At 44.6% G+C, this 24,466-nt stretch overlaps 1 protein-coding gene across 1 annotated transcript; it reads right to left on the bottom strand.

Annotated features, from left to right (window-relative positions):
* Positions 1 to 14,742: 14,742 nt before the first annotated feature.
* LOC124172079 lies at positions 14,743 to 15,090 on the bottom strand. The gene has a single exon (XM_046551487.1). The coding sequence runs from the start codon at positions 15,088 to 15,090 to the stop codon at positions 14,743 to 14,745; it is 348 nt and encodes a 115-aa protein (XP_046407443.1).
* Between the last annotated feature and the right edge of the window lie 9,376 nt (positions 15,091 to 24,466).

Raw genomic sequence — 24,466 nt, forward strand, 5'->3', positions numbered from 1 at the left:
CTTGCAAAACTTCTTTGCTAAAATAATTGAAAAAATAGTATACACAAGAATTTTGTCATTTCTGGAAAAATAGTCCTCTCTCTTGGAATCAGCATGGGTTCACAAAAGGAAAGTCTACAGTTACCGCTATCACACAAGCAATTGACAAAATAATAGTGCATTCAATAGGCAAGAAAAATAAAACAATGGCTGCATTTTATGATTTTTCTAAGGCATTTGACCTTGTCAATCCTGGCCATCTTTTGCTTAAACTTCATAGACTGGGGCATCTCACATCAATGGATAAAATCATATTTTCACAATAGATCTCAGGTGTTAACTATTACAATTGATAGTCAAGTATACTTCTACTGCATGTAATTCATGATTGGGTGTTCCACAAGGTACAACCTGAGGGCCACTTTTATTTTTATTATGTCAACGACTTACCCCTTTCTATATCTGTTAAGGACAATATTTCACCAGTACTGTATGCTGACGACACTATTGTAATCGTTTCAACTAACTCTGAACAATCTTTGAACGAAGACGCTCAGTTATTTTGTAATTTGATTAGCTATTGGACCCATGACAACTTTTTAATTGTAAACCCAAATAAAAGCAAACTAATTCATTTTATGTCTAGTGGCCAGCCAATGGAAAGCATGCTAGTAAGACTGGAAGGTAAATCAATTGAGCAAGCTAATACATGTAAATTTCTAGGTATAACTCTGAATTATAAAATGACCTGGAACGACCATATCAATTACATCAGTAGTAAATTAAATTCTACCTGCTACTGGCTGAGACAGCTTAGCTCCAAACTGGGAATGACTACATTGCTAAGTTTATATTATGGGGACTTTTACCCTCATGGTACTTACAGCATAATTTTCTGGGGCTCTAGCCATCACGCTTTAAAAATTTTTCGTCTCCAGAAATGTGCAATGAGAATAATTGCTAACAAAGGTTATAGGTCTCCCGGCAGACCAATCTTCAAGGAATTGCAAATTCTACCGATTACTTGTGTGTATATTTTATTTACTATTATGTATGTAAAAAACAACTTCAATAATTAATCATGAAAAGTGTTCTTCATAATTACCCCACTAGGTCACAAAGTGACTTGCATTACAATTTAGTACGCACTAAGGTAGATTAAATGGGCCCAAAAGACATGGGCATCAAGCTGTTTAACAAACTACCTACATGTATGAAAAATGTGAACATCAATTTGCTCAAGTGTAAATTAAAAAGGCTATTACTGAACGATATTTATTACTCTGTTGATAATTACCTTAATAATGGCATTTAAACCTTTGTATATAGATTTTGAGAACAGATATCCTCTTTAAATTGTATATCCCACACAGCACACTCAAAATTTATACCGTATAAAAGTTGCATAAATGGATAGGTATAATCTGCAAATAACATTCCGTCGAATATGCAAATAATATGCACATTACATTTAAATATTATGCTGCCGTAAACCATTAATAATATTGACATAATATGTATATTATTTCGTTGTTAGTAACATTTCATCGATAATTATGATTCTTATAAGAATCATTAATTAGCGGCCACCCACCAAACTCAAAATCTATTCAGTATAAAAGTTGCACAAATGGATAGGCATAAAATGCAAATAATATTCCGTTGATTAAGCACATTATATTGAAATATTATGCCGCCGTAAACTATTAATAATATTGACATAATATGTATATTATTACGTTGTTTTTGACATTTAGTAGTAGCAGAATTGAGATAAAGGGTGCGTCGACGGCAAGGTCATTTTGCACCACTACTCAATCGTTTGATTCAACACTCATTATAAATGGATCTTTACTATGCAATTTTTAACATAAAATAGAGGGAAGCTTTTAAATTTTGTTGAAAAGACCTATTTCCTTGAGAAACAAAATTGTACTATTTAGATTGGTGGGGTGGTCTCCTAGAATAGATTCTAGGTCCCCATCCAGATTGAACCGTGTCCGCGCATCACGGTATTTGTCGCACTCTGTCAAGATATGTCGGATGCTTAAAGGGCACCTACACTCGTCACATTGAGGAGCTTGCTTCTCTTCGGTAAAAAGAAAGGCATGAGTCAAGAGGGCAGTGCCCTATCCTCAAACGAGTGATAACTACTTCCTCCCTTCGATTGATCCTGGTAGAGGAAGGCCAAGCTGACGTTGTATGTTTGATGCTTCGCAGTTTATTGTTATTCAAATTCCTCCACGACTCCCTCCACTGTTCAAGTACAACATTTTTTAGTGACTCTCTTAGGTCTTCGTACGGAACTAGCGTTGATTTGATCTCTTCGTTAGTAAGAGCTTCCTTGGCCAACAAATCTGCGTTTTCGTTTCCACGTATCCCCGCATGTCCCGGAACCCAAAGAAAGCAAACACTTATTCCCAGCGTGGCATGAATGTGTTGAACAACTGGATGCATGGGTAAGAAGACAGAAATGGATTGTAAGGAGCTACGGGAGTCGGTGCATATGACAAACGAGCCATTTTCGTCGCATACGCATAAAATGCAAATAATATTCCGTCGATTTTGTTCATAAAATTCGAATAATATGCATACTATATTTGAGTACTCGCTGCGCTGCGCGCGCTCGTTAGGGCGCTGCGCCCCCTAAAACCTCCCGCATTCGGCTTCGCCGGCTGCCCCCAACGGACGGCTTCGCCGTCCCGCCCGAGACTCCTCGGAACGGCTACGCAGTTCCTCGTCAGGGGTCGGCTTCGCCGCCCAGGTATTGAGGCAGCCCTCAGACAGAGACGCGCTAGTTCCTCGGAACGGCTTTGCCGTTCACCGTTGAAAGGCGGCTTTGCCGCCCAAGGGTTATCCGAGTCTCCCCGAGGCGTCAACTCCTGAGAACGGCATCGCCCTTCCTCGTGATGGGGCGGCTTCGCCGCCTAAGGTTTACTGATGTCCCCCCGAGACGTCGACTCCTCGGAAGGGCTTCGCCGTTCCTCGCCTGTGGGCGGCTTCGCCGCCCAAGGGTTCTCGGCGCCCTTCCCCCTCGTAAGACGCCCATTCGGCTGCTCCACGTGCTGGAGCGGATTCGCCACCCGAGGGTTCTCGGAGTTTTTCCGCGCCTCTGACTCCTCGGAGTGGCTTCGTCGTTCGTGGAGCGGGGGCAGCTTCGCCGCCAGGGTTTTCACTCTTCACCGAGCATTGCGTACTACCAGTCATCCCCTATCGTTTACAAAGGCTGCCGGGGGATAATGTGGCAGAATGTCGACGCATGGTAGCCGTGATTGTGGTATTTTAGCCTATGACGATGTTTTGAAGGCGGTCCGGTGGGTTTCCAGGTGTTTTCATGAGTGTACTGGCTACGGTCACAATCATCCAAATAAATTCCTTAGCGATGAGTCAAAGGAGAACGGAGTTACTGCTGAAGTATGTGAAAACAACAAAAAACATGCTATTTACAGAAAAAAAATAATTTTAACCGCTGGTCTTATGGGAAGCTGCGTGAAATTTCGAGGGGTTTTCCTGCATACAATTTTTTGCCTACCCAAAATAAAAATTCCAGTTCTCTAGCTTTACGGGAACAATTAATTTTCCCCTATTACTCACACATAGATTACAAATTCTGTGTTCTCCACATAGCGGCGCATAGGCGCTGTAATAAGGCATTACTCACGCGAATTTCGTGGCCGTACCTTATGGTGAAGTGGTTTTAAAAAATCGCGGTTAGGTGTATGTGTCTCCCTGCTATTTCAGGGCAACATTAATTTTGCAAAGTTTAATAACTGATGGCTCACTAAAAAATTACCTCGCTATTCTCAGACTTGGGATTAGGCATAATTAGCGTTTAATTTTTTTAAAGATCGCTTTCCTAAAATCTGCAAATACCCTATTATGCAATGCTTTTCTTTTTTGAGGTTTAAAGAGATTAATTTTTCATCATTTTTATTTTCAAAAGATTATTTATCTCTATCAAAAATTTATATTGCAGCTGATGCCCCATTAATGATAAAGAAAAAAACTCACGAGAATCTAAAAAACTCCCAGAGAATGAAAACATCCCATGAGGGTGTTTCTTCCAATAAAAATTTTCTGTCAGGTATTCCTGGCAGAGCAGTAAAGGCTACTACTGGAAAATCTAAAAAGACCTCTCAAGGGGATGTTCTTGTCCATAGAGAGGTACCACTGACTTCCCCAGCTCCCAAGGCAATACCACATAGCAAAGCCAGGCAAAATAGTGGCTTGAAGGGTCAGTGATAACGATTGTAATGTAGCAATTGTTATGTTCTATTTTCTGAATTGTGTATTTTCAAAAGATGAGCTAATTTATATTGAAAATTAATTTTTTTACATCCCTCTACTGTGATGGTGAAAGAAAAATTGATAAATATCATGAAAACCGCCTGAAAAAGGTGCAGGCAGTTAAGTTATTGCACCAGGGTGTTTCCTCAAAGAGGTCACCAAGAATTCCTGGGAAAGCAGTTTCGGTCACTTCTAGGACATCTGAGAAGACCAATGAAGAAGTTCTTGTTCAGAGAGTAGAAAGAATGAAAGAACCTCTGCATTCCCAGACTCAGAAGGAAATGCACCTTTAACCAGTCAGGTGATTGGGAAAATAATGGTTCAAGAGTTTAGCATTTATAATATGATTTGGCATTTGTTTTGCTGATGTTGCGTCTAGTTTGTTTAGTTTGAGAAAAATAATTTTTTTATTCAAACTTTAATGCTTTCTTCTTATGTATTTTAAATTTTTGCAGATGACATTCTTAACTTAGAAAAGGCGGTGGAACACATGGCAATGGAACTCCAAAAACTTTCTTGCTTGGAGGAAGCTATAAATACAATTTTAATAAAATTAGGTAAGTTGAATGCATCATCGGGAAACTGTGAAGACTGAAGATGTTAGAGAACTATAGTCTCTTCCGGTCAATTCAATAGATGAATTACAATCTTTACAAAATGAGTTAACATCTCCAAAAATCAGAAAGTATATGGTAACCCTGTACTATTATTACTTATCATATTTTGTTTTCTTTCTCACATCACTTGACATTGATTTAACCATCTAATGCATAAGTAACCATTAATACTTAGTTCCAGCTATTGAAGGATCAATCTTCTGGGCTTTTATTCCGGGGCTATCCCATAAAAATGTCAATTCTGCCCTGAATAAAACAGTGTACTCCTGTCTGGCATCACTGCTGACAAATGAACTGGCTTTGAAGTTCTGTATGAAGGGGAAGTCCTTGTGTAAGGTGGCTTTTGAGGTGGAATTCTCGGGATTGATCGGATTAATATTTGGTAAGCATATCACATTTGCCTAATGACGCTGAACATCAGCATTGTCATTAAACTTGATGATTTACCAGATTAATTTTTTTTAATTACAGATATTTTCTTAACATTATTTTCATGTTTTTCATTTTCATGTAAAAGATAAAAACAGAAATGGCCCAGAAATCGACATTTCAATGGTGAAGAAGAGCATTGGGGAATGGTTAAGGCTGGCTAGATTGCGGCTGAGTGGTGGAAAGGGGATAGGGAGTCTAGAGGCATATATTGTGGAAGATAATGTGATCGACTGTTCAACAGAAAACTTTCTCCAAGTCTAATATTATTCTTGTATAAAATTAAAATAAATAATTTTGTTAATATTAAAACGTCAATTTAAAATTCCGTTTCTATTTATTTCTGTCATTCCTCTTTCAACGGGTACCTAAGTACTTCCCTATGTTGTACATAAAGTTTGTTTTTCACCTTGTTCCTCTTCAGCAAGTGGTTATTTCCTACTGTAGATGTCATAATTATAAATTTAGTTACAGGTATTCTTCAATTCAATTTCATTTCACGAACAACGTCGACATTCACACTGAAGAATACCTATATATTGATAACTAAAAGTAACAAAATATAAAATACAACATCTATAAAAGGTAATAACCACTTGCTGAAGAGCAATAATTACTAAAATAAAAAATTCCTATAACGCATTAATGCAATTCACAGTTAGTTCACAATAGCGCCAACAGAGGGGGTGGCATCATATTTCTTTTAAAGCTCCACAGATGGCTCTGATGTCGCATCGGGAAGTTTTACCCGGAAAAAGTACGAATTTTACCCGTGTTTTACCATGAAATTACCCGAATTTTTACCACTTAATTTTACCCGTTACCATGCAGGTTACCCATCTCTTACCACAATTTTACCCGTGTAAAATTTGGGTAATAATAGGGTAAAATATCTTTTGTGCTGACTGGGGAGCTGCTTTTTCACCTTGAAGATATCACGTACTTGATCATATGTGCATATAATTATTTTAATTTGTGATTATTAGTGACAATATTATCTTTATTGTTTTAGGAGTGCATTTTCAAGAACGGCTTGTTTACATCGTTTGCGCGATTGTTCGCCACAACTTTATGACTATCACAGATATAATTATGCGATTAGAAGACCTTTTTGTGGCTTGGATTCACATTTTGGACCATTTATAATACCTTCGTTGAGAAAAGACCGTAGATGTTCACCCATGCGGATGTTATGGAAGGAATCATCGCGAGTGTTGTGATTGTGAATTCGTGTGACATACTTTGTGCTTTCTAATCACAATTTCATGAGTGACGATAATGGAAGGGTGAATGTTTGCCTTTAGATGTCATTTCTACCAAATTGGCGATGATATAAGAGTCTTACTGAATATTTGTTAGTTTGTGATACAACGCTGAGGTAGGAGGATTGTGCCCTGTTTTAGGGCAATATACCTATGCTGTCTCTAGATGAATGATTCATTAAATTTCTCCTCGTTTCCAGAAATCACTCTTTTTATTTATGTAATTTTCAAATATAATGCAACTGCATATTAGCACACATCAACGGTATAAAATGTGCATAAAAGGAACGTAGATATGGTATATATGTGCATAATATGCAACTATATGGTAGCCCACATCAGTGGTTTAAAATGTGCATAATATAATAGATGCATATAAATGGTATATATGGGTATAATATGTGCATATATACCTATAGCCACATCAATGGTATAAATAGTGGATAAAATGTACATAAAAGGGCATATAAATGGTACACATGGGCATAATATACGAATATATTTAAGGCCACATCTATGGTATAAATTGTGCATAAAATGAGCATGTAAATGGTATAATGTCCTCATATATTCCGTATATATGCAAACAATGCCATTTCATCAGTGCATATGCCGGTTTAAAGACCACAGCTTAATCTGATCTTTGCCGCCGCTCTCCTGCGACTACGCCACCGTTTTCGACTCTGCTCGCCTGGACCTTCGCCACCTGCTTGACCTTGCCTTCACGGACAACGTTTTTGGACTTCACGCCACAGCACTCCGCTTCCGTCGGGAGCAGAGACATCACTCCTGAGTCCCGTCGCCCCTGGGGCCGCAGCTGACTGGGCTCGTACCTACCTTTCGAACCCGGTCACTGTGGTTATCACTTCCGGGTGGTGCCTTTGCCCAAAGCGACACTCCCAGGTTGTCTCGGCCGCTACCCCAGGCACTAGAGTCTAACTCATTGCACGCCTGGGGGACACGGCCGGGTCCCCTCATTAGGGTGTTAGGCCCCAAACAGCCCTCCCTGCCCTCCTCAACGAATCATCTGGCCGCCATGGAATCCATGGCGGCCACAGCATCCACCGGCTCACCATCTCGGTCAACTGGCTGTGACACCGAGACATCATTTCACGGCCATCCGACGCTTTACAGCAGTCGAATGGCAGCGAAGGACCTGCGCCAAGGCCACAGCAACACAGCGCCACCATCATATGACTCCCCCGAGTCACCAGCCTCCGTCAACAGCGAGGAAAGGTCAACGGCCCTTCTAAGGTCCTTGACACCGGCCCTCTTTGGGTCCTTATCTCCTTCCACCTCTTCCCAAGAGGCCAAAAATGCGTCTACCGCTTCTGCTGCTTCAGCTGTAACAATGCAGCATTCTCTAGAAGGCCCTAACGAGATCCTGAATGGCCCTCTTCAGGACCGCATGGACGTTTCGGAAATGTTCCTTCTGGAGCATTTTTTACCGCCAAGAAAACTAAAAGGAAGAGAGGCCGCGCTTCTCCGCCCACTGTGCAACCCGCCAAGCAGGTTGTCACAAACAATAAGTATGCTCCCCTTGCAAATGCAGAAGAATCGGCAAATACCGAAGAGCCGGCACCAGATGCAGCCATCCTACCTGTAACTGAAGCTCCTAAGCGTCCCCCACGACGCCAACGGCCACCGCCATTCCTAATTTACGGGATCTCTGACTACAAAAAGTCAGTGGAACTAATTAAATCAGTCGTTAAGGGAGAGTTCAGCTAGATATTCGCCGTGAATTCACGCGAGTCCACCTCGACACCCTGGAAGATCATGCTGCCCTCAAAGAACTGCTGGCCAAGGAACAGGCTGAAGCAGTTTCATACGCGCTACCTGAAGAGAGAACTATGTCATTTCTAGTGCGAGGACTAGATGCGGACTTCGATCTAGATTATCTAAAAGAACTCTTCGGAGGAGACGGAATTCCCGTAATATCGGCAAGAACCCTTCTCACAAGGGAAAAACAAAAGAAGGATCTACATCAAATTGCTGTCCGTACTACTGCAGAGCGGACACCAAAAGCTATTGCAGCTTTAAAAGGTCGGCCCTGTTCACCTTCGCCTAGCACCATTAAAGCACGATAGACCGCAAATGTGCTATCGTTGCAACAGGTTCGGGCCCTCCAGCGTTCATTGCACGGCGCATCCACGCTGTTGGTGATGCTCCGGCCTTCACCACGGATCTGACTGCACAGTTCCAAAGACGACTCCTGCCACATGCTGTAATTGTGAAGGAGATCATCCTGCGATGTCTAGGAAATGCCCCGTCTACAAAAGGCAGTTGGACAAACAGAGGGCGTCCCAGAAGAAGCCGCAACCCGCACCGCCGAAGCAGACTCCTGCTCAAATTCCGACTCTCGGTAGGCAAAACCCCTGGGGAACCGGTATAAATGCACCAAATCCAGGACCGTCAACCACTCCACGCCAGCGACTGGACGTGCACTTCCCGGAATTGAATTCCTTAAAGAAAAACTCTGCGCCACCGGCACCTGACCCCTCTTCAGGCGCTTCCGACATAGCTTCCGCCATACAATCCCTTGTTGCTGTAACGCAAATTCTTCAGCAACAGCTTTTGCAACAACAAGCACTAATGACGCAAGTGCTCACAGCGCTAAACCTCCGCGTTCCCTAGGCACGCGAAGCAGCCACCACGCCTCAGCATCGCGACCTGGAACGCGAATGGCGGACTCCGACGAAAGACTCCAGAACTTCTCTCCTTCTTGAAGGAATTTCATGTCGACGATGCGCTTATCAGTGAGACGAGACTCCACACCACGCAGAATTGGAAAATTCCTGGATTTACCATAGTTCGAGATGACAGAATCGGACAAAACCCTGAGATACCTGGCAGCGGAGGAACTGCAGTTTTACTTAAAGACGGCCTTAAAGGATATCAGCTTCCTGTACCTCAAAACTCCTCCATTGAAACAGCATCGGTTAGTTAGTTAGTTATTGCTATTTTTAGGGTGCGTCGACATCTTAGGTCATTTTGCACCGCATCATTCCATTCGTAAAAATTCATTTTGGGAGGATCACGTCATAAACCTTAACCTGAAGGAATCTGGATATTTATTTCCTCGGAATATAAAATAATAGGTGAGAAAGGTGAGAGCGTGAATACAAATTGTGTAACGAGGTTAGATTTCATTCAGCAGACCAATAGTTTTCAGAAATTTTATTACCCGACTAAGACGTTGAGGGTCGTCACGAAGCATGTCGTTTAGTCCTCCAACAAGGTTCATCCTATATCGCAATACCCGATATAGGTCACATTCCGTCAGGATATGTCAGTACAACATCGGTACAGCTAGAAACCAATGCAGGCGACCTCACAATTGTCTCGGCCTATCACCGGGCTAAGCAGAACTTCTGTGCTGATAAATATGCAGCGATATTGCAAAGAAGATCACCAACAGTACTCGGTGGTGATCTAAACGCCAAGCATCATTCCTGGCAGTCGAACGTCCCGAACCCGAGAGGAAGCAAGCTGAGGAAATGGCTGGATGACAACAATATCCGTGCCTTGGGTCCAGATTATCCGACGCATTACACGTCCAACGGCTCCTGTGACGTGCTGGACATCTTCCTTTTTGCAAATATCAATTTATCCGTCTCCTGTTGCACCGTGCAAGCACTTGAAAGTGATCACTACCCAGGGATCTGTTACTTGGGGATCAAATCACTTTATCTCCCACTCCCAGAGCACAGAAACTTCGCCAAATGCGATTGCCCCTTGTTTCGAACTACTCTTACATCATCTCTGCCAGCTTCGTACTCAGCGGACACGTGCGCAGACATAGACAACCTCGTTGCAGCGCTCACAAATAACATCCAGAAAGCGGCAGAAACGGCGACACCTCTCGCAAAGCGCAGTCCTCCCGACTACCTGGACCTACCGGCTGGTATCAAAGAACTGGTTCAAAGAAAAAACAAGGCGCGTAAACGCTTTCAACAAACACCAGATCCACGCGACAAAAGAGCCTTCCAAGTACTAAAACGAAAGGTACATGACACTGTTTTGGACTTCCAACAGACGACCTGGGAGAAGAAACTGTCCTCGCTATCCACTGACGACGGCAGCATATGGCGAATGGCCAGATCTCTCAGGAAGCCCTTCACAAAAATCGACCGATACGAACTGATTCCGGACTAGCCTGCAGCAGCATTGAAAAAGCCTTTTGCTTTGCTGACTTTTTTCAAGACTGCTTTACGCCAAACAGCCCTACACCTTTGACTGCTAACATTACTCAACAACAAGAAGAAGAAGAGCCGCCAATGCCACCATCTGCCGCAAATCCTCCAGAAATCACACTGCCAAACATCGGTGAGGAACTCAGTATACTTAAACTGAGGAAAGCTCCAGGTCCTGACGGGATTAAAAATGAGGTTCTGAAACAACTTCCGAGAGCAGCCGGAGTTCTTTTGGCCTTCATTTTTACCGCAAGCCTCCGACTCAACTATTTTCCTAGAGCGTGGAAGAAAGCAACGGTAATAGGTTTGCAAAAACCAGGCAAACCTCCGTCCGTAATATCCAGCTACAGACCGATCTCGCTCCTAGACGGTCTTGGAAAAATGTTTGAAAGAGTAATACAATGCCACCTACTGAAGCACACCGAATCAGAGAAGATCCTCCCAGTCTTCCAATACGGATTCCGCAAAAAGCACTCAACACAGCATGCCCTACTTCGTGTCACAAACTCTATCACCAGCGCCTTCAACGCTAAAAGCTGCAGTGCTGCTGCCTTTTTAGACGTCAGCAAAGCGTTTGACAAGGCATGGCATGAAGGACTTATTTGGAAATTAAAAACCTACCACTACCCGCTCTGGATCATTGAAACCATATCGAACCTCCTCAATAACCAACAGTTCAGAGTCCATTGGGATGGAGCCAAATCAACCGTTCGACCTAATCCTGCCGGAGTCCCTCAAGGATCAGTCTTAGGACCACTGCTCTACTCCATTTATACCGCAGACATTCCAACAACGTTCTGCTGGAACACGACCGCCTGCCTCTTCGCGGATGACGCAGCCATAATCTGCAAATTCACTAGACCACACTACGCTGCAAAATACCTTCAAACAGCCTTAAACAAAGTGCCGGATTGGTACTCCAAATGGAAAATAGACCTCAACCCGGCCAAAACGAAAACGGTCATGTTCCAAAAAAGGAATAGCTGGTTCCTACTTCCTGCTGTTCCACTCACTCTGCGAGGTATAAATATACCATGGAGCGATAACGCCACCTACTTTGGAGTTCACCTGGATCGGCAGCTACGATTTCGCCCCCATCTGCGTGAACTCCAAAAGAAGCTCAGCAAGACAAGCTTACTACATCGACCCATCATGACCTCGAAAGAAATACCCCAACATCTGCGACTGCACATCTTCAAAGCTGTTATAATACCTGCCATCACATGCGTCTCTCCTATCTGGTCCGGGCTGGCATTTTAAGGCCCGATCAGAAAACTAGACAAGACGATCCGGAAAATACTGCGGAGCATCACCAGAATCCCCAAGTTCGCCGGCAGTGACCTACTATATCTGGCCACCAACGAGAAGCCGCTTGAAGAAAAATTCCAGGAAGCAGCGAAGCAGTTCTACGAGTCAACTTTAACATCTGAAATTAATGACATTGATGCTCTTGGAATGGCGAAACTAAATCCTTGGGATCGCCATTGCAGGCCAATCTCCTCAAAGGGAGATGCAGAAAACCAGCCGCCACATTGGTACTGCTAACCAACAGTCCTGGCAATCAGGACAAAGACCAATGCTACCACTTCATAGTGCCTGAAAAGGCGGAATGGAGAGAAAAGAGAAAAGAATCACCAGTCATCAGTGCATATATACCGCATATTATGCGCACATCTCGCAATTTATGAGGACATTATACCATTTATATGCACATTTTATGCACGATTTATAACATTGTGGTGGCATAATATTCGCATAAAATTTGAATAATATGTGCATATTATTCACTTTGTGCTGAGTGGGATGTACACACTTATGATTTTGACGTGTCTTACATCTTGCATATTTCAAAAGTACTTGTCCTTAGGGCAAATAGATACATTATTATTATCATCTTAAAACCCTATTGAGAGCCAGACAGAATGGTAGTAATGTCAGCCCCTGTTGCTGTAAGGGAAAATGAAACTCTCCCAATTGAAAGACCAGTGACTGATGTAAATATTGATAAGAAAATTGAGGTGGACAATAAGGAGATGTCTGTACCCCCTAGTGACAAAGATGTTTGTATACCACCCAGAAGAAGTAATCGGGTAAGGAAGCCAAAACAAAGTTTTGAATTGTAAGCAGGAAGTTATTTATGTTTTCTTTTTCTGGGTATTATAATCTTAGAGGGAGGATGTTGTCATATCGCAAAGGTTGGCATTGCTTGTTTTCTGTTGGGTAGATTATTTTTTGTTTTCTCTCCCTCTCGAAGATGGAGTGATGGAAGTGTAACATGCGAATTGTATCGCGTTTGAAATAAATTTGGCTGTAAATATTAATATATAACAATATACTCTTTACCATGCAGTCTATTTATTTTACAGGTAACTTGGTGATGGTTTTCCGGGTTTACACCGCGTTGATACATGTTTTGCGGACGACAGTTTCGGGCGCGTTCCAGCTCCCGTCTTCGTGTCCAAATGATTTGCAGATCTGTGATCCTGATTTATTTACAGCTAGTCAGACGGATGTTGATTTTTAATTCCATTGTTGGAAAAGCCGTTTGAAAGATGAGGATAAAGGATAGCCGTCTTCCCTATTGAAGTTATTTGGGTGACTCGCTATTTCAATCGCCTCCCTTATCAGCCTAGGGAAATATTTATTTTCCCTGGCGATGATTTTCGATTCCTTGAAAAGTATGACGTGCCCAGGTTCCGACCATGCATGCTCTGCAACCGCAGAGAGACGAAAATTTTTCTTTTCGGTTGCCTTAAGATGTTCATTTATTCTGCATTTGAGGGATCTAGATGTTTTCCCGATGTATGATAAACCACAGGAACACGTTACTTCATACACTCCTTCATAGATATCTGATGGATGACGATCTTTTTCACTCCGGAGGAGGTCAGAGGTCTTCTTCAAACTTATAAATCGCGTCAGAACGTCATGTTTGGCGAGAACTCTAGCAATTCTTTCCGACGTTCCAGCCACGTATGGCAAAAGAGCATGTGTCTTTGCCTTTTGCTGGTCTTCCTTTGCAATGTCCAAGGCCACATCTCTTTTCTCTTCTTCCCTACGCGCGATTTTTTGAATCGGTACCCGATCGTAACCATTTTCTTGGAGCGTGGTAAGGAGGTGTTGTTTCTCTCTAGCGAGCGAATCTGTATCCGATATGGAATATGCCCTATGATATAGAGTTTTAATAACTGATGCTTTTTGCCTGGGATGATGGTGTGAGTTGGCATTCAAATAGCGATCAGTATGCGTTTCCTTACGATAGACTGAATGTCCCAATGTGCCATCTGATTTCTTCTTGACGAGAACGTCCAAAAAGGGAAGTTGGTTATTTTCTTCCATTTCCATAGTGAACTGGATGGAATTATTTTGGCTATTAAGATGTTCAAGGAATCTTTTCAGTTTATCTGTCCCATGAGGCCATATGACGAAGGTGTCGTCAACATATCTCACGAAGAGTTTCGGCTTCATAGGGAAAGAATCCAGGGCTTTTCGTTCAAATTCTTCCATATAAAGATCTTCGACGACAGGTGATAAAGGAGAACCCATGGATGCCCCTTCCGTTTGTTCATATAATTTCCCTCCCCAAGAGAAAAAGCAATTACGAAGGCAAAACTCCACCATTTTCGGAATGTCTTTCGGAAGGCCTTTTTCTGTCAGAGTCTTAATGACTTCGATGGCATCTTCAATAGGTATTTTGGTGAACAAAGACACCACGTCAAAACTAACAAGGAGATCCTCTTCCGTAATCTTATATTCCTTTATAATATTGATGAAATGGAAGGAGTTCTTCACATAGATTGCAGTTAGGCCCGAGAATGGCCGAAGGCTATGGGCAAGATACTTTGCAAGCTTATGTGTCGGTGAGTCAATAGCACTTACGATAGGCCGGAGTGGTATCCCATCCTTGTGAATCTTAGGCAGGCCATAAAGTCGTGGAGGTTTAGGAGCCGACTGGATCAGAGATCGTCTCTCCTCTTAGGGTATTGACGAATGCTTCATGAGGTCCTTGATGTTCCTCTGGATTTTTGCCGTAGGATCTGAGTTAAGTTCTTTGTAGGTGGGGTCGTCTAGCAAACCGCAAACCTTCTTTCGGTAGTCCTCTTCAGAGATGATCACAGTTGCGTTCCCTTTGTCAGCTGGCAATATCAGTGAATCATCGATTTTCCTGAGTTCACAGATGGCCTCTCTCTCTGCCCTGGTCAAATTGGGTCTTGGAGGCCTCGCTTTCCTGATGATATGGCTGACTTCTTCCCTGATTTCATCGGCCTCTGATTTCCTTAGCTTGCGTAAAGCATTTTCTACCCCAGTGATTATTTCCTCCATCGGTATACTTCTAGGTGCTATGGCAAATTTAAGTCCTTTGGATAGTATGGAGGTTGTGGAATCACTAAGATTCACTTGAGATAGATTTATAACCACACTATCTGTTTTATTGAAGGTGGATTCGGGTGAAGGACGTTGTTTTTCCACCAAATATTCGAACTTCTTTAATTGCTTCTCTCTCATTGATGTAAAGGTGGTGGAGGATGATTGGAAGGTAATTCTCTCCGATGTCTCCCAATCCTCTGGTATCAATTTGCTGCTAAGCTCTAGGTGTAGGTGGTAGAGTTCCGTCGAACAAAAGTGGAGAGCACTGCGTGTGTACTGCATTCGTTCTCTCAGTAGAGCAAAGCTCGCACGGCGGAGAATTCTCTTCGCCTCCTTAGACTGGATAGGATGCTTGATGTTGAGAAAAGATGGTAGCGTATCCGAGTCTCTGCATCTCTCGAGGAAAGCCAAAGAAGACAGAAGTTTGAATTTCTTCTTTCTCAGCTTCTCAAATCTTCTACTACTCTTGAAAATATCCTCCCCGTAGAGGTGGATTAAATTATTACGGATACTTCCGCGGTTAGTTATTTGGTGATGGTTTTCCGGGTTTACACCGCGTTGATACATGTTTTGCGGACGACAGTTTCGGGATGTAAGATGTAAGTTACTCATTAAATGCTATCGATTTTCTTTACAATGCTGCTTACTTCATTTTTTTCCAAGATAATGCCGAATTCTGTTGACGTACCTGTAACTTGTTTATTAACATCTCAGATTGCTGTGGGAGATGGCCTTCCCACTACCGTGTGTCCACTGTGTTTGAAGAAACTGACGGAATTCAGTGTTTTCATAAAGATTTTTTCAGAATCAAACGCAGCTCTTAGAGAAAGTTTGCCGAGAAGTTGCTGCAAGGTGTGTACGTTTCGATTTTTCTTATTCGAAGACTGGTGTAGTCTAAGTTTTGTAGAGTTAAAAGTGACACTCTTTGGCTTTTGTCTACAACAGCAGGAATCTAGGGAGAAAATGTTTGTGGACTGATATATTTATAGCATAAATTCATAAGGATTAACTCAATTAGGTAATAGATTAGTCGCTTGGTGACACAATTGGAGAAATATATAAATTTTATATCAGCCGGTGGCCAATAAATCGAGTAATAACTAAAAAGGCCCTTCGATTAACGATCAAAAGATAATTTAGCATACCTTTTGTTAATCTACAATAATGGGGGATATGAAAGGTCCTCAAGTGTAGAAACAAATCCCTGAATATTTGCTGCTAAAGAATGAAGTGCCAGAGACCCGGAAATTAGTTTGTTTATAAAAAATATAGAAAAATGCGTATATGCATGAATGCGTTGTCAAATAATAATAATAATAATAATAATATTTATTTTACAGGCACAAGCCCTTTTACAAATCACTTTTTTTTGTATTTACTAATCAATGTGCATATGAAATGTTAGATGTGAATCAAACAGTACCCCAAGGTCCTGTTTACCATGAACCCTACTTAATGAATAACCTGAGAAGTATTAGTTATTTAGGTAAGGGAGTTTCCCTTTGCAGACGGTAAGAATATTGAATTTATTTATTTTTACCTGCAATAAATTATTCTTGCTCCAGCAAGTCTCATATGCACGTAAACATATTATCTTTCTATTGTTGGGAGCCTCTACCTCACCTTTACCTATGATCTCATGAGGCTAAGGTTATTTATAATGTAAAGCGTCTTGGCGATGTTTCAGAAATTGATTGGTTCTATTCAAGGCATTTCATGGTGGGTACAATGAAGGCATGATGGGAAAACTGTTAGAAATTAATTTAAGTGGGCAAAAATCATCCTAGAAAATATAATCATGCATAGATGTAAAATTAGAAAGCATTTAGGATTTTTGATGTGATACATCTTATCTGTAAATGCTTACTCTATTTTTATATAAAATTTTTCTATATTTGAATGTAAATTTTATATTTGCTTCAACTTTTACTAATTAGTTCACAAAATTTATAACTAAAACCATTTCTGTTTGTGCTATCATCATATAATCTATCAGATAAACTCTATTCTGTTTTTAAAAATGCATCATATAATTTGAAAGTTTCCCCCTCCCGCTCGCCGTCCCGGGTGGCCGACCCTCGCCGCATGGGGCTAAGTTGCAGCGCCGGCGAGGCGGAGCCATCGTCGGGCCGGAGTGAGGGTGACGAGACGGACGAACGGCTGACAAGCGATTGTTCGCATTGCAGCCGATCCCGCTCGGGATCATCCAAAAGAAGGTTGAGGGAAAACAAAAGAAGAGCGGCGTTCGTAAATCAGCGCTTTCGCCGACGACGTAAGTCCCACTAGCCGAAAATGCGCATCATGTCTTTAAATATTGCGGGGGTTCATAACCCCCTTAAAATAAATTTAATATTCAATCTCATTAAATCTCAAAATGCAGATGTTGCTTGTCTGAAAGAGAATATGGAGGGGGTCGTTTGGCCTGGCCCCCTCTACCGGTCCTTCACCAACTGTGATCGGCCGGGCCGGAGCACAACTATTCTAGTTAAATCAGGGCTTCCAGTTTTAAATGTAAGATTCAACCCCTCAGGGAGAATTACCTCCCTTAAGGTTCACGACGTCCATGTGGTAAACGTCTACGCTCCTGCGCATGTTGAGCGGAGGGCGGACAGGAATTTGTTTTTAAATGAAACACTGTTGCCGTACTTACATTTTTTTACAGGGAAAGCCACTCTCGCGGGGGATTTTAACTGTACCTATCGCGGCGAAGATCGTCAATCTTCCCGCGTTCGTATGCAGCCTCCAAGCAGGGCTTTTAAAGTTTTTATCGATTCTGTATGTTTAAGAGACACCTTTTTAAATTATAAAAATTCCGCTAACGTGCCATTTACGCGCATGGGCCCAACGTCGCGCTCACGTCGAGAATACATTTTATCTTCATTTCCAAAGCCCTCAAACCTCTTCCCCGAACCCCCTTTTTAATACCATGTTCCTTTCTGACCACTGTGCCCTAATCATCGAACTCCCCTTTCCTCCCCCTCCCCTAATCATGTCGCTTAGGTCAAAGGTCTTTGGCGGTCGGACACTCGACTCCTTGCGATAAGCGAGTGTCATGAGAATATCCGGGCGAAGGTTGTTCAGCTGGCTGACGCCTTCGTCCCGGACAAAGATGTAGTTTTATGGTGGGAGAATTATTTTAAACCAAAAGTCACTCTTTTAAAAAAAAGATATACCGGCAGTGGAGGAGAGAAAAGGATCAAACCATCCGGTTTTACAGGTCGGCACTTGAGGAACTAATTACCTTGCCTAATTTTGAGGAGCTAATTACCTTGCTAATTACCTAATTACAGCTGGCGGGGGTTGGCATTGAGCGTTTTGGCTCAAAGTTTACCGGAATTGTTTACGCCGACGACATTATTATTTTCATCGACGACCACGAGCAGATGGAAACTGCTCGTGAAGTAATCGAGGCGTACACGGCGGGGGGAGTGGTAATTAACCACGTGAAAACTAAGGCAAGTGTCTTATAAGGGACACCCTCCGTCTAATCCCTGCTGGATGGTGACGAAGGATCTAGTCAAGATCCTCGGTATGTGGTGGGAGAATCCAATCCCCGCCATGCTCGAGCATAATTGGGATGAGGTCCTTAAGACAATAAAGTTTAATATTGGTAAATATACTTGTGTCTCCCTGCCCCTGACGGCTAGGGTTAAATTAATTAATTATTTGTTATATCCGAAGATCTGGTTCGTGGCGCACATATGGCCACTTACACGAAAAAACCGTGCACAACTCGTTACACTCACAAATAAGATGGTGTGGCATAAAATTCTGCGCAAGGTGAAACGGCAACAGTTGTATTTTAGTCGCGATAAGGGGGGGCTTGACTTGATAAATGCCGAAGAAAAAGCGCGAGTGATCTATTCGACGGTTTAGAGACTGGAAGCTTAATCTGCTCTAAGCCACAGATCTCTTTGGACTTCGCCTCCGCTTACGACTCTGCCCGTCTGGACCTTCGCCACCGACTTGACCCTGACTTCTTGGACAACGATTTCGGCTTACGGACCACACCACGCCACAGCACCTCGCTTCCATCGGGAGCAGAGACATCGCGACACAGTCCCGTCGCTAAAGGGGCGGTCGGGGGGCCGCAGCTGACTGGGCTCGTACCTACCCTTCGAACCCGGTCACTGCGGTAATCACCTCCGGGTGGTGCCTTTTCACTATAGCGACTCCCCAGGTTGTCTCGGCCGCTACCCCAGGCACTAGAGTCTAACTCATTGCACACCTGGGGGACACGGCCGGGTCCCCTCGTTAGGGTGTCAGGCCCCAAACAGCCCTCCCTGCCCTCCCCAACGAGTCATCTGGCCACGTGGATTCCATGGCGGCCCCACCATCCACCGGCTCGACAACTGCTGCATCCCGGCCAACTGGCTACAACACCAAGACACCATTTGGCGGCCATCCGACGATGTACAGCAGCCGAATGGCAGCCAAGAACCTGCCCCATGGACAAGGCGCCACGGCGCCATCATCGTTCGGATCCTCCGACCCACCAAACTCCTTAGAAATGGAGGAAACCTCAACGGCCCTTTTACGGTCCTCATCATCGGCCCTCTTTACGACCTCAAACGCCACAAACGCTTCTCTGACTGAGGAAATGGAGAAGGACGAGTCCCATACACTAAGCGGGTCATCAATGGCCCTCTTAAGGCCCCCGTCAGCCACAATCCGGGGCCTTCATCATGCCAAAATCCCGCAAATTGGGTGCGAACTCGCCTCCAACCCTGCTATCAAAGCATCCTGTGACTACCACAAACAGGTTTACGCCAATACAGCCTCAAGGTGATGACAGTGCAGCGCCAATCATTGCAGAAACCGCCACAGAAACAAAGAGCAAACCAACCCGATGCCGTCCACCGGCGATTATGATATACAGTATATCAAACTAAAGACAATCAATGGCCCTGATTAAACGGTCATCAAAGGAGAATTCACGGCAGACATTAGAAAGAACTTCACCAGAATTCTTGTCGATGCCCAAGAGGACCACGCCGCTGTAATGGCCTTGCTTAAAAAGGAGGAATCCGAATCAAGCAGCTGGCAGTTGAGGGAGGAAAAGCAAACTTCCTTCCTCATTAGAAATCCGACTTCGACATAGATTACCTACGGGAACTCTTCGAGACAAAAGGGGTCCCAGTCACATCCCACCGAACCATCCGTGCACGAAACGGAGAAGAGAAAGAACTGCACCAGCTCACCGTCCGTCCTACTGAAGAGTGGCCCGCGAAGCGCATATGTAAACTGAAAAAGATTGGCTTCGTCAAATTCTACCTAAAGCCCTACCAACACGACCGGCCGTAGATGTGTTTCAACTGCAACAGGTTCGGGCACTCAAGCACTTACTGCACGGCGGCTCAACGATGCTGGAAATGCACCGGAGAACACTATGGCTCAAAATGCACTCTCGACAAGGAAGAGCCGGCAACATGCTGCAACTGTTAAGGCAACCACCCGGCCATGTCAAGTAAATGCCCCGTGTTCAAAAAGCACCTCGAATACACGCGCAAGCAACGAGGCCCACGAAAAACCCTCCAGGAGCAGCCCCAAGCTCCAAAACCCACATAAAATGCACAACAGGCCCCGCCGCAGAAGACAGCGGAACGATTCCCCAGCCTTGGCCGTCAAAACCCATGTGGAACCGGACTGCCAAATCCAACATCTCGCCCTAGAAACACCCAGCGCCAACAACTGTACGTGAACATCCCAAACCAGGACTCAGCCCAACCACCATCTGCCTCTGCACCTCCTCCGCCTCAAACAAGCAATACTCCTGATCTAGACAACCTGGATCTCGGCTCCATACTAAAACAACTGCTGGCGATATCCTTACAGACACAGCAACCACTTCAGCTTCAGACGAGCCTTCTAACGAAGATGCTCGAAAAATTGGCGGTGGCGGCCTCATAGTAGCTCTGTGGAACGCAAATGGAGGTTTGCAGTGGAAATCCGCAGACGTGCTAACATTTCTAAAAACCCACGCAGTAGACATCGTTCTCCTCACAGAAACGAAACTACAACCATGGAAACACTGGCGCCTTCCAGGATATAAAACCATCAGGAACGACAGATAACCCACACCACCGGAATATTACGCAGCAGGGGGAACGGCCGTTCTCCTTAAAGATGGCCTAAAAGGCAACGAAGTCAGTCTCAAAGGCACCGCCCCACTCGAGGTCACGGCAGTGAAACTTGACACGCCGTCTGGCCCCTTCCAGATTGCAACGGTCTACCACAGACCAGGACGAACCTTCCCAGCAGGAAGCTAAGCGGCCTTATTCCCGAACAACATGCCGGCCCTGATTGGAGGCGACTACAGTGCCAAACACGGCTCCTGGCATTCTGTTTCTCCAAATGCAAGAGGAGACAAACTCCGAGACTGGTTAAATGAAAAGGAACTCCGGGCGGTTGATCCAAGGCAACCGACGCACTTTCACACCAATGGAAAATCAGATGTCTTGGACATATTTCTACTCACGGAAACAAACAAGTCCCTCTCCTGTCACACCGCAACAGCCCTGGAAAGTGACTATCTCCCGGTCCTATTGCATATGAGACCTACCCGACTGCCACCACCTATGCACAGAAGCTTCTGCAAAGCTGACTGGCCAGCTTACCACCAGTATATTATCGACTTACTATCATCCTCACAACCAGACCTGGACGAACCCGATCAAGTTGACGCAGCAGGCACACAGATAACAACCGCATTACTTCTGCCGCAAACACCTGCATTCCTCTCACCAGACACCAAGTCCTCGACTACCTCTCCCTGCCCGCCAGCATAACCAATCTAATCCACAAGAAAAACGCAGCCCGGAGGCGTTTTCAAAAGTACCAAAACCCCGTCACCAAACGCCTCTACCAATCCCTCAAAAGAACAGTTTGCGGCAGAAGTTCGTGAATTCCGTCAGAAATCCTGAAGCAACAAACTTGCGTCCCTGACTCAAGTAGATGGCAGCATCAAGAAAATGGCTCGCTCGCTGCAGAGCAAACACGTCCGGACTCCACCATTAAAAACCCTAAACGGCCTGGCCTGCAGCGATGCGGAAAAAGCCGATGCAGCGGCGGACTACATAGAGTACGCCTTCAAGACAAACCCCCAAACACCCGATACAGCGGATCTCCAACTCCTCACGGAGCAGACACCACATCCGCCAGCAACAGAAGACCAACCGCCAACCATCCCCACTCAGGAAGTAATTGCGGTCATAAAATCACTGCTCTCCAAGAAATCGCTAGGACCGGACGATATCCGACACGAGCACCTGAAGCAACTTCCCATCGGCGCCGCATCTTTCTTAGCAGTCATATTCGCTGCCTGCCTCCGACTTGGCTACATCCCGGCAGCACGGAAGAAGGCGAAGATTATATGTCTGCCTAAACCCGGAAAGCCGCCCTGAAAAGTTGAAAGCTACAGGCCAATATCTCTTAGACAATCTGGGAAAAATCCTAGAGAGGCTAATGCTGCCACATATACTTAAGTTCCTAACGGATAAAAACATCCTGCCATCCTTCCAATTTGGGTTCAGGAGAGAACACTCTACGCAACATGCCCTACTTCACGCGACAACCTTCATTGCTAACGCTCTAAATACCAAACAGGTGTGTGCGGCAGCATTTTTAGATGTGTCTAAGGCATTTGACAATGTTTAGCACAGCGGCCTCATTTGGAAGCTTCAGAACCTCGGCTTCCCTGATTGGCAGCAAAAACTCCTCCGCAGCTTCCTGGACTCCCGGACATTCAGAGTCTCCTGGAGAGGAGAACCAGCATCCGAACGCCCAATAGAAGCCGGCGTCCCACAGGGCTCCGTACTGGCCCCCCTACTGTACTCCATTTACACCTCAGACTTCCCCCGAGATCATGGCTGGAACACCACCGTCAGCCTATACGCAGACGACACTGCAATTCTGAGCTAATCATGGCCCATGACAGGCGCTGCAAAACGACTCCAGACAGCCCTCAAATCGGCCGAAAATTGGTGCAACAAATGGCGAACGGCACTGAACGCGGCAGAGACGCAAACAGTGTTGTTCCGCGGAAGGAAGAAGCCCGTCAAGGTCCCAGAGCTACGCCTTCTAAAACAAAACATCCCATGGAAGAAACACGCCTCATACTTAGGAGTCGAGCTAAAGGAGAAACTCAGATATCACCGCCACATCGATAAGATTCTGCAGAAGACACATGCAGCCCATATTCAACTCAGAACTCTGCTGACATCGGAGGACATCAATCTCAAAGACCGCCTCAAAATATACAAGGCAATAATCATTCCCCGCAGCCTTTACGCCTCACCCATATGGTCCGGCTCCCTAACGAAAAGCGTGAAATACGCACCCGAAATATACTGAGAACCATCTTGAAGATACCTCTCCGCTTAGGAAATGAATACCTCTACGAGCTTACTGACGAGCCAACCCTGACCTGGAGGATGAAAGATGCAGCAGCCAAATTCTACGAGAAAGCAGCCCTTAGCACCGTAAACACAACCAAAAGCTTATCAAACGACGTCCCGCAATGGTGGGATACCTACCGGCGGCCGATATCATCAACAACCCTGGCCGAACACCAGCCCCGAAGAAAGATTAATTCCCCAGTAAATTAATCACCAACGCGGGAAGTCGCGATCCAAACCAGCAACAGCGGCTGAGAGCCCAAAGGGCGAAAATCCGAATCCGTTCCCCGGAGAACGGATACATCCTCACTTGCGGTGAGTGATCTATTCATTCAACATCGATGCTCTAGAATGACTCCAATGCTTTCCACCATAAGAGCTTGGGTAGCTACCTGGTTACTTGGTCATAGCCTAGTTGGTCATTCCTCTGACACGCCAACGACGCACCGCGTCAGCCAGCATTGCGGCGGCATTGAGCGCGGCACCGACGCCAACCAGCGCCAACTCCCCGGCCGTTGAGGACGCCTAACAGCGTTGTCCGGCCAACTCCCCGGCAGTCGAGAACGTCTCCTGCCACCAACCGAGGACTAACGACGCCAGCCTGAAAGGGCCTTCAAGGACCTAAAAAGGACCAATTTTGGGACTTCTGGTCTTAGTCAAGAAACCATCGCCACGACATCAGGACACCAAGAGGAGTCGAGCGCCCTCACGGAAATTGGCCGCAGAGGCCGCTAAGAGGACCTTTTCTCAAGAAATTGAAAATTTCTTGGGAACCATCGCCTCGTCACCCGGACGTGAAGACAAGCACAGCGCCCTGGCTTCCGTGGTTTCTGGTTCGTAAAAAGACAAACTTTTTAAGCTCATCGGCCCTCTTAAGGGCCTTCTCACAATTTATGCGTAAATTTACTCACCACTAGATCACAAAGAACATTGGC

The sequence above is a fragment of the Ischnura elegans genome (assembly GCF_921293095.1).
Source record: "Ischnura elegans chromosome 13 unlocalized genomic scaffold, ioIscEleg1.1 SUPER_13_unloc_1, whole genome shotgun sequence".
In the NCBI taxonomy this organism is placed as follows: domain Eukaryota; kingdom Metazoa; phylum Arthropoda; class Insecta; order Odonata; family Coenagrionidae; genus Ischnura; species Ischnura elegans.

What these genes read in the sequence shown, in the direction of transcription:
- LOC124172079 (XM_046551487.1), bottom strand. Translation starts at nt 15,090, where the DNA reads ATGGAGGAAATAATCACTGGGGTAGAAAATGCTTTACGCAAGCTAAGG.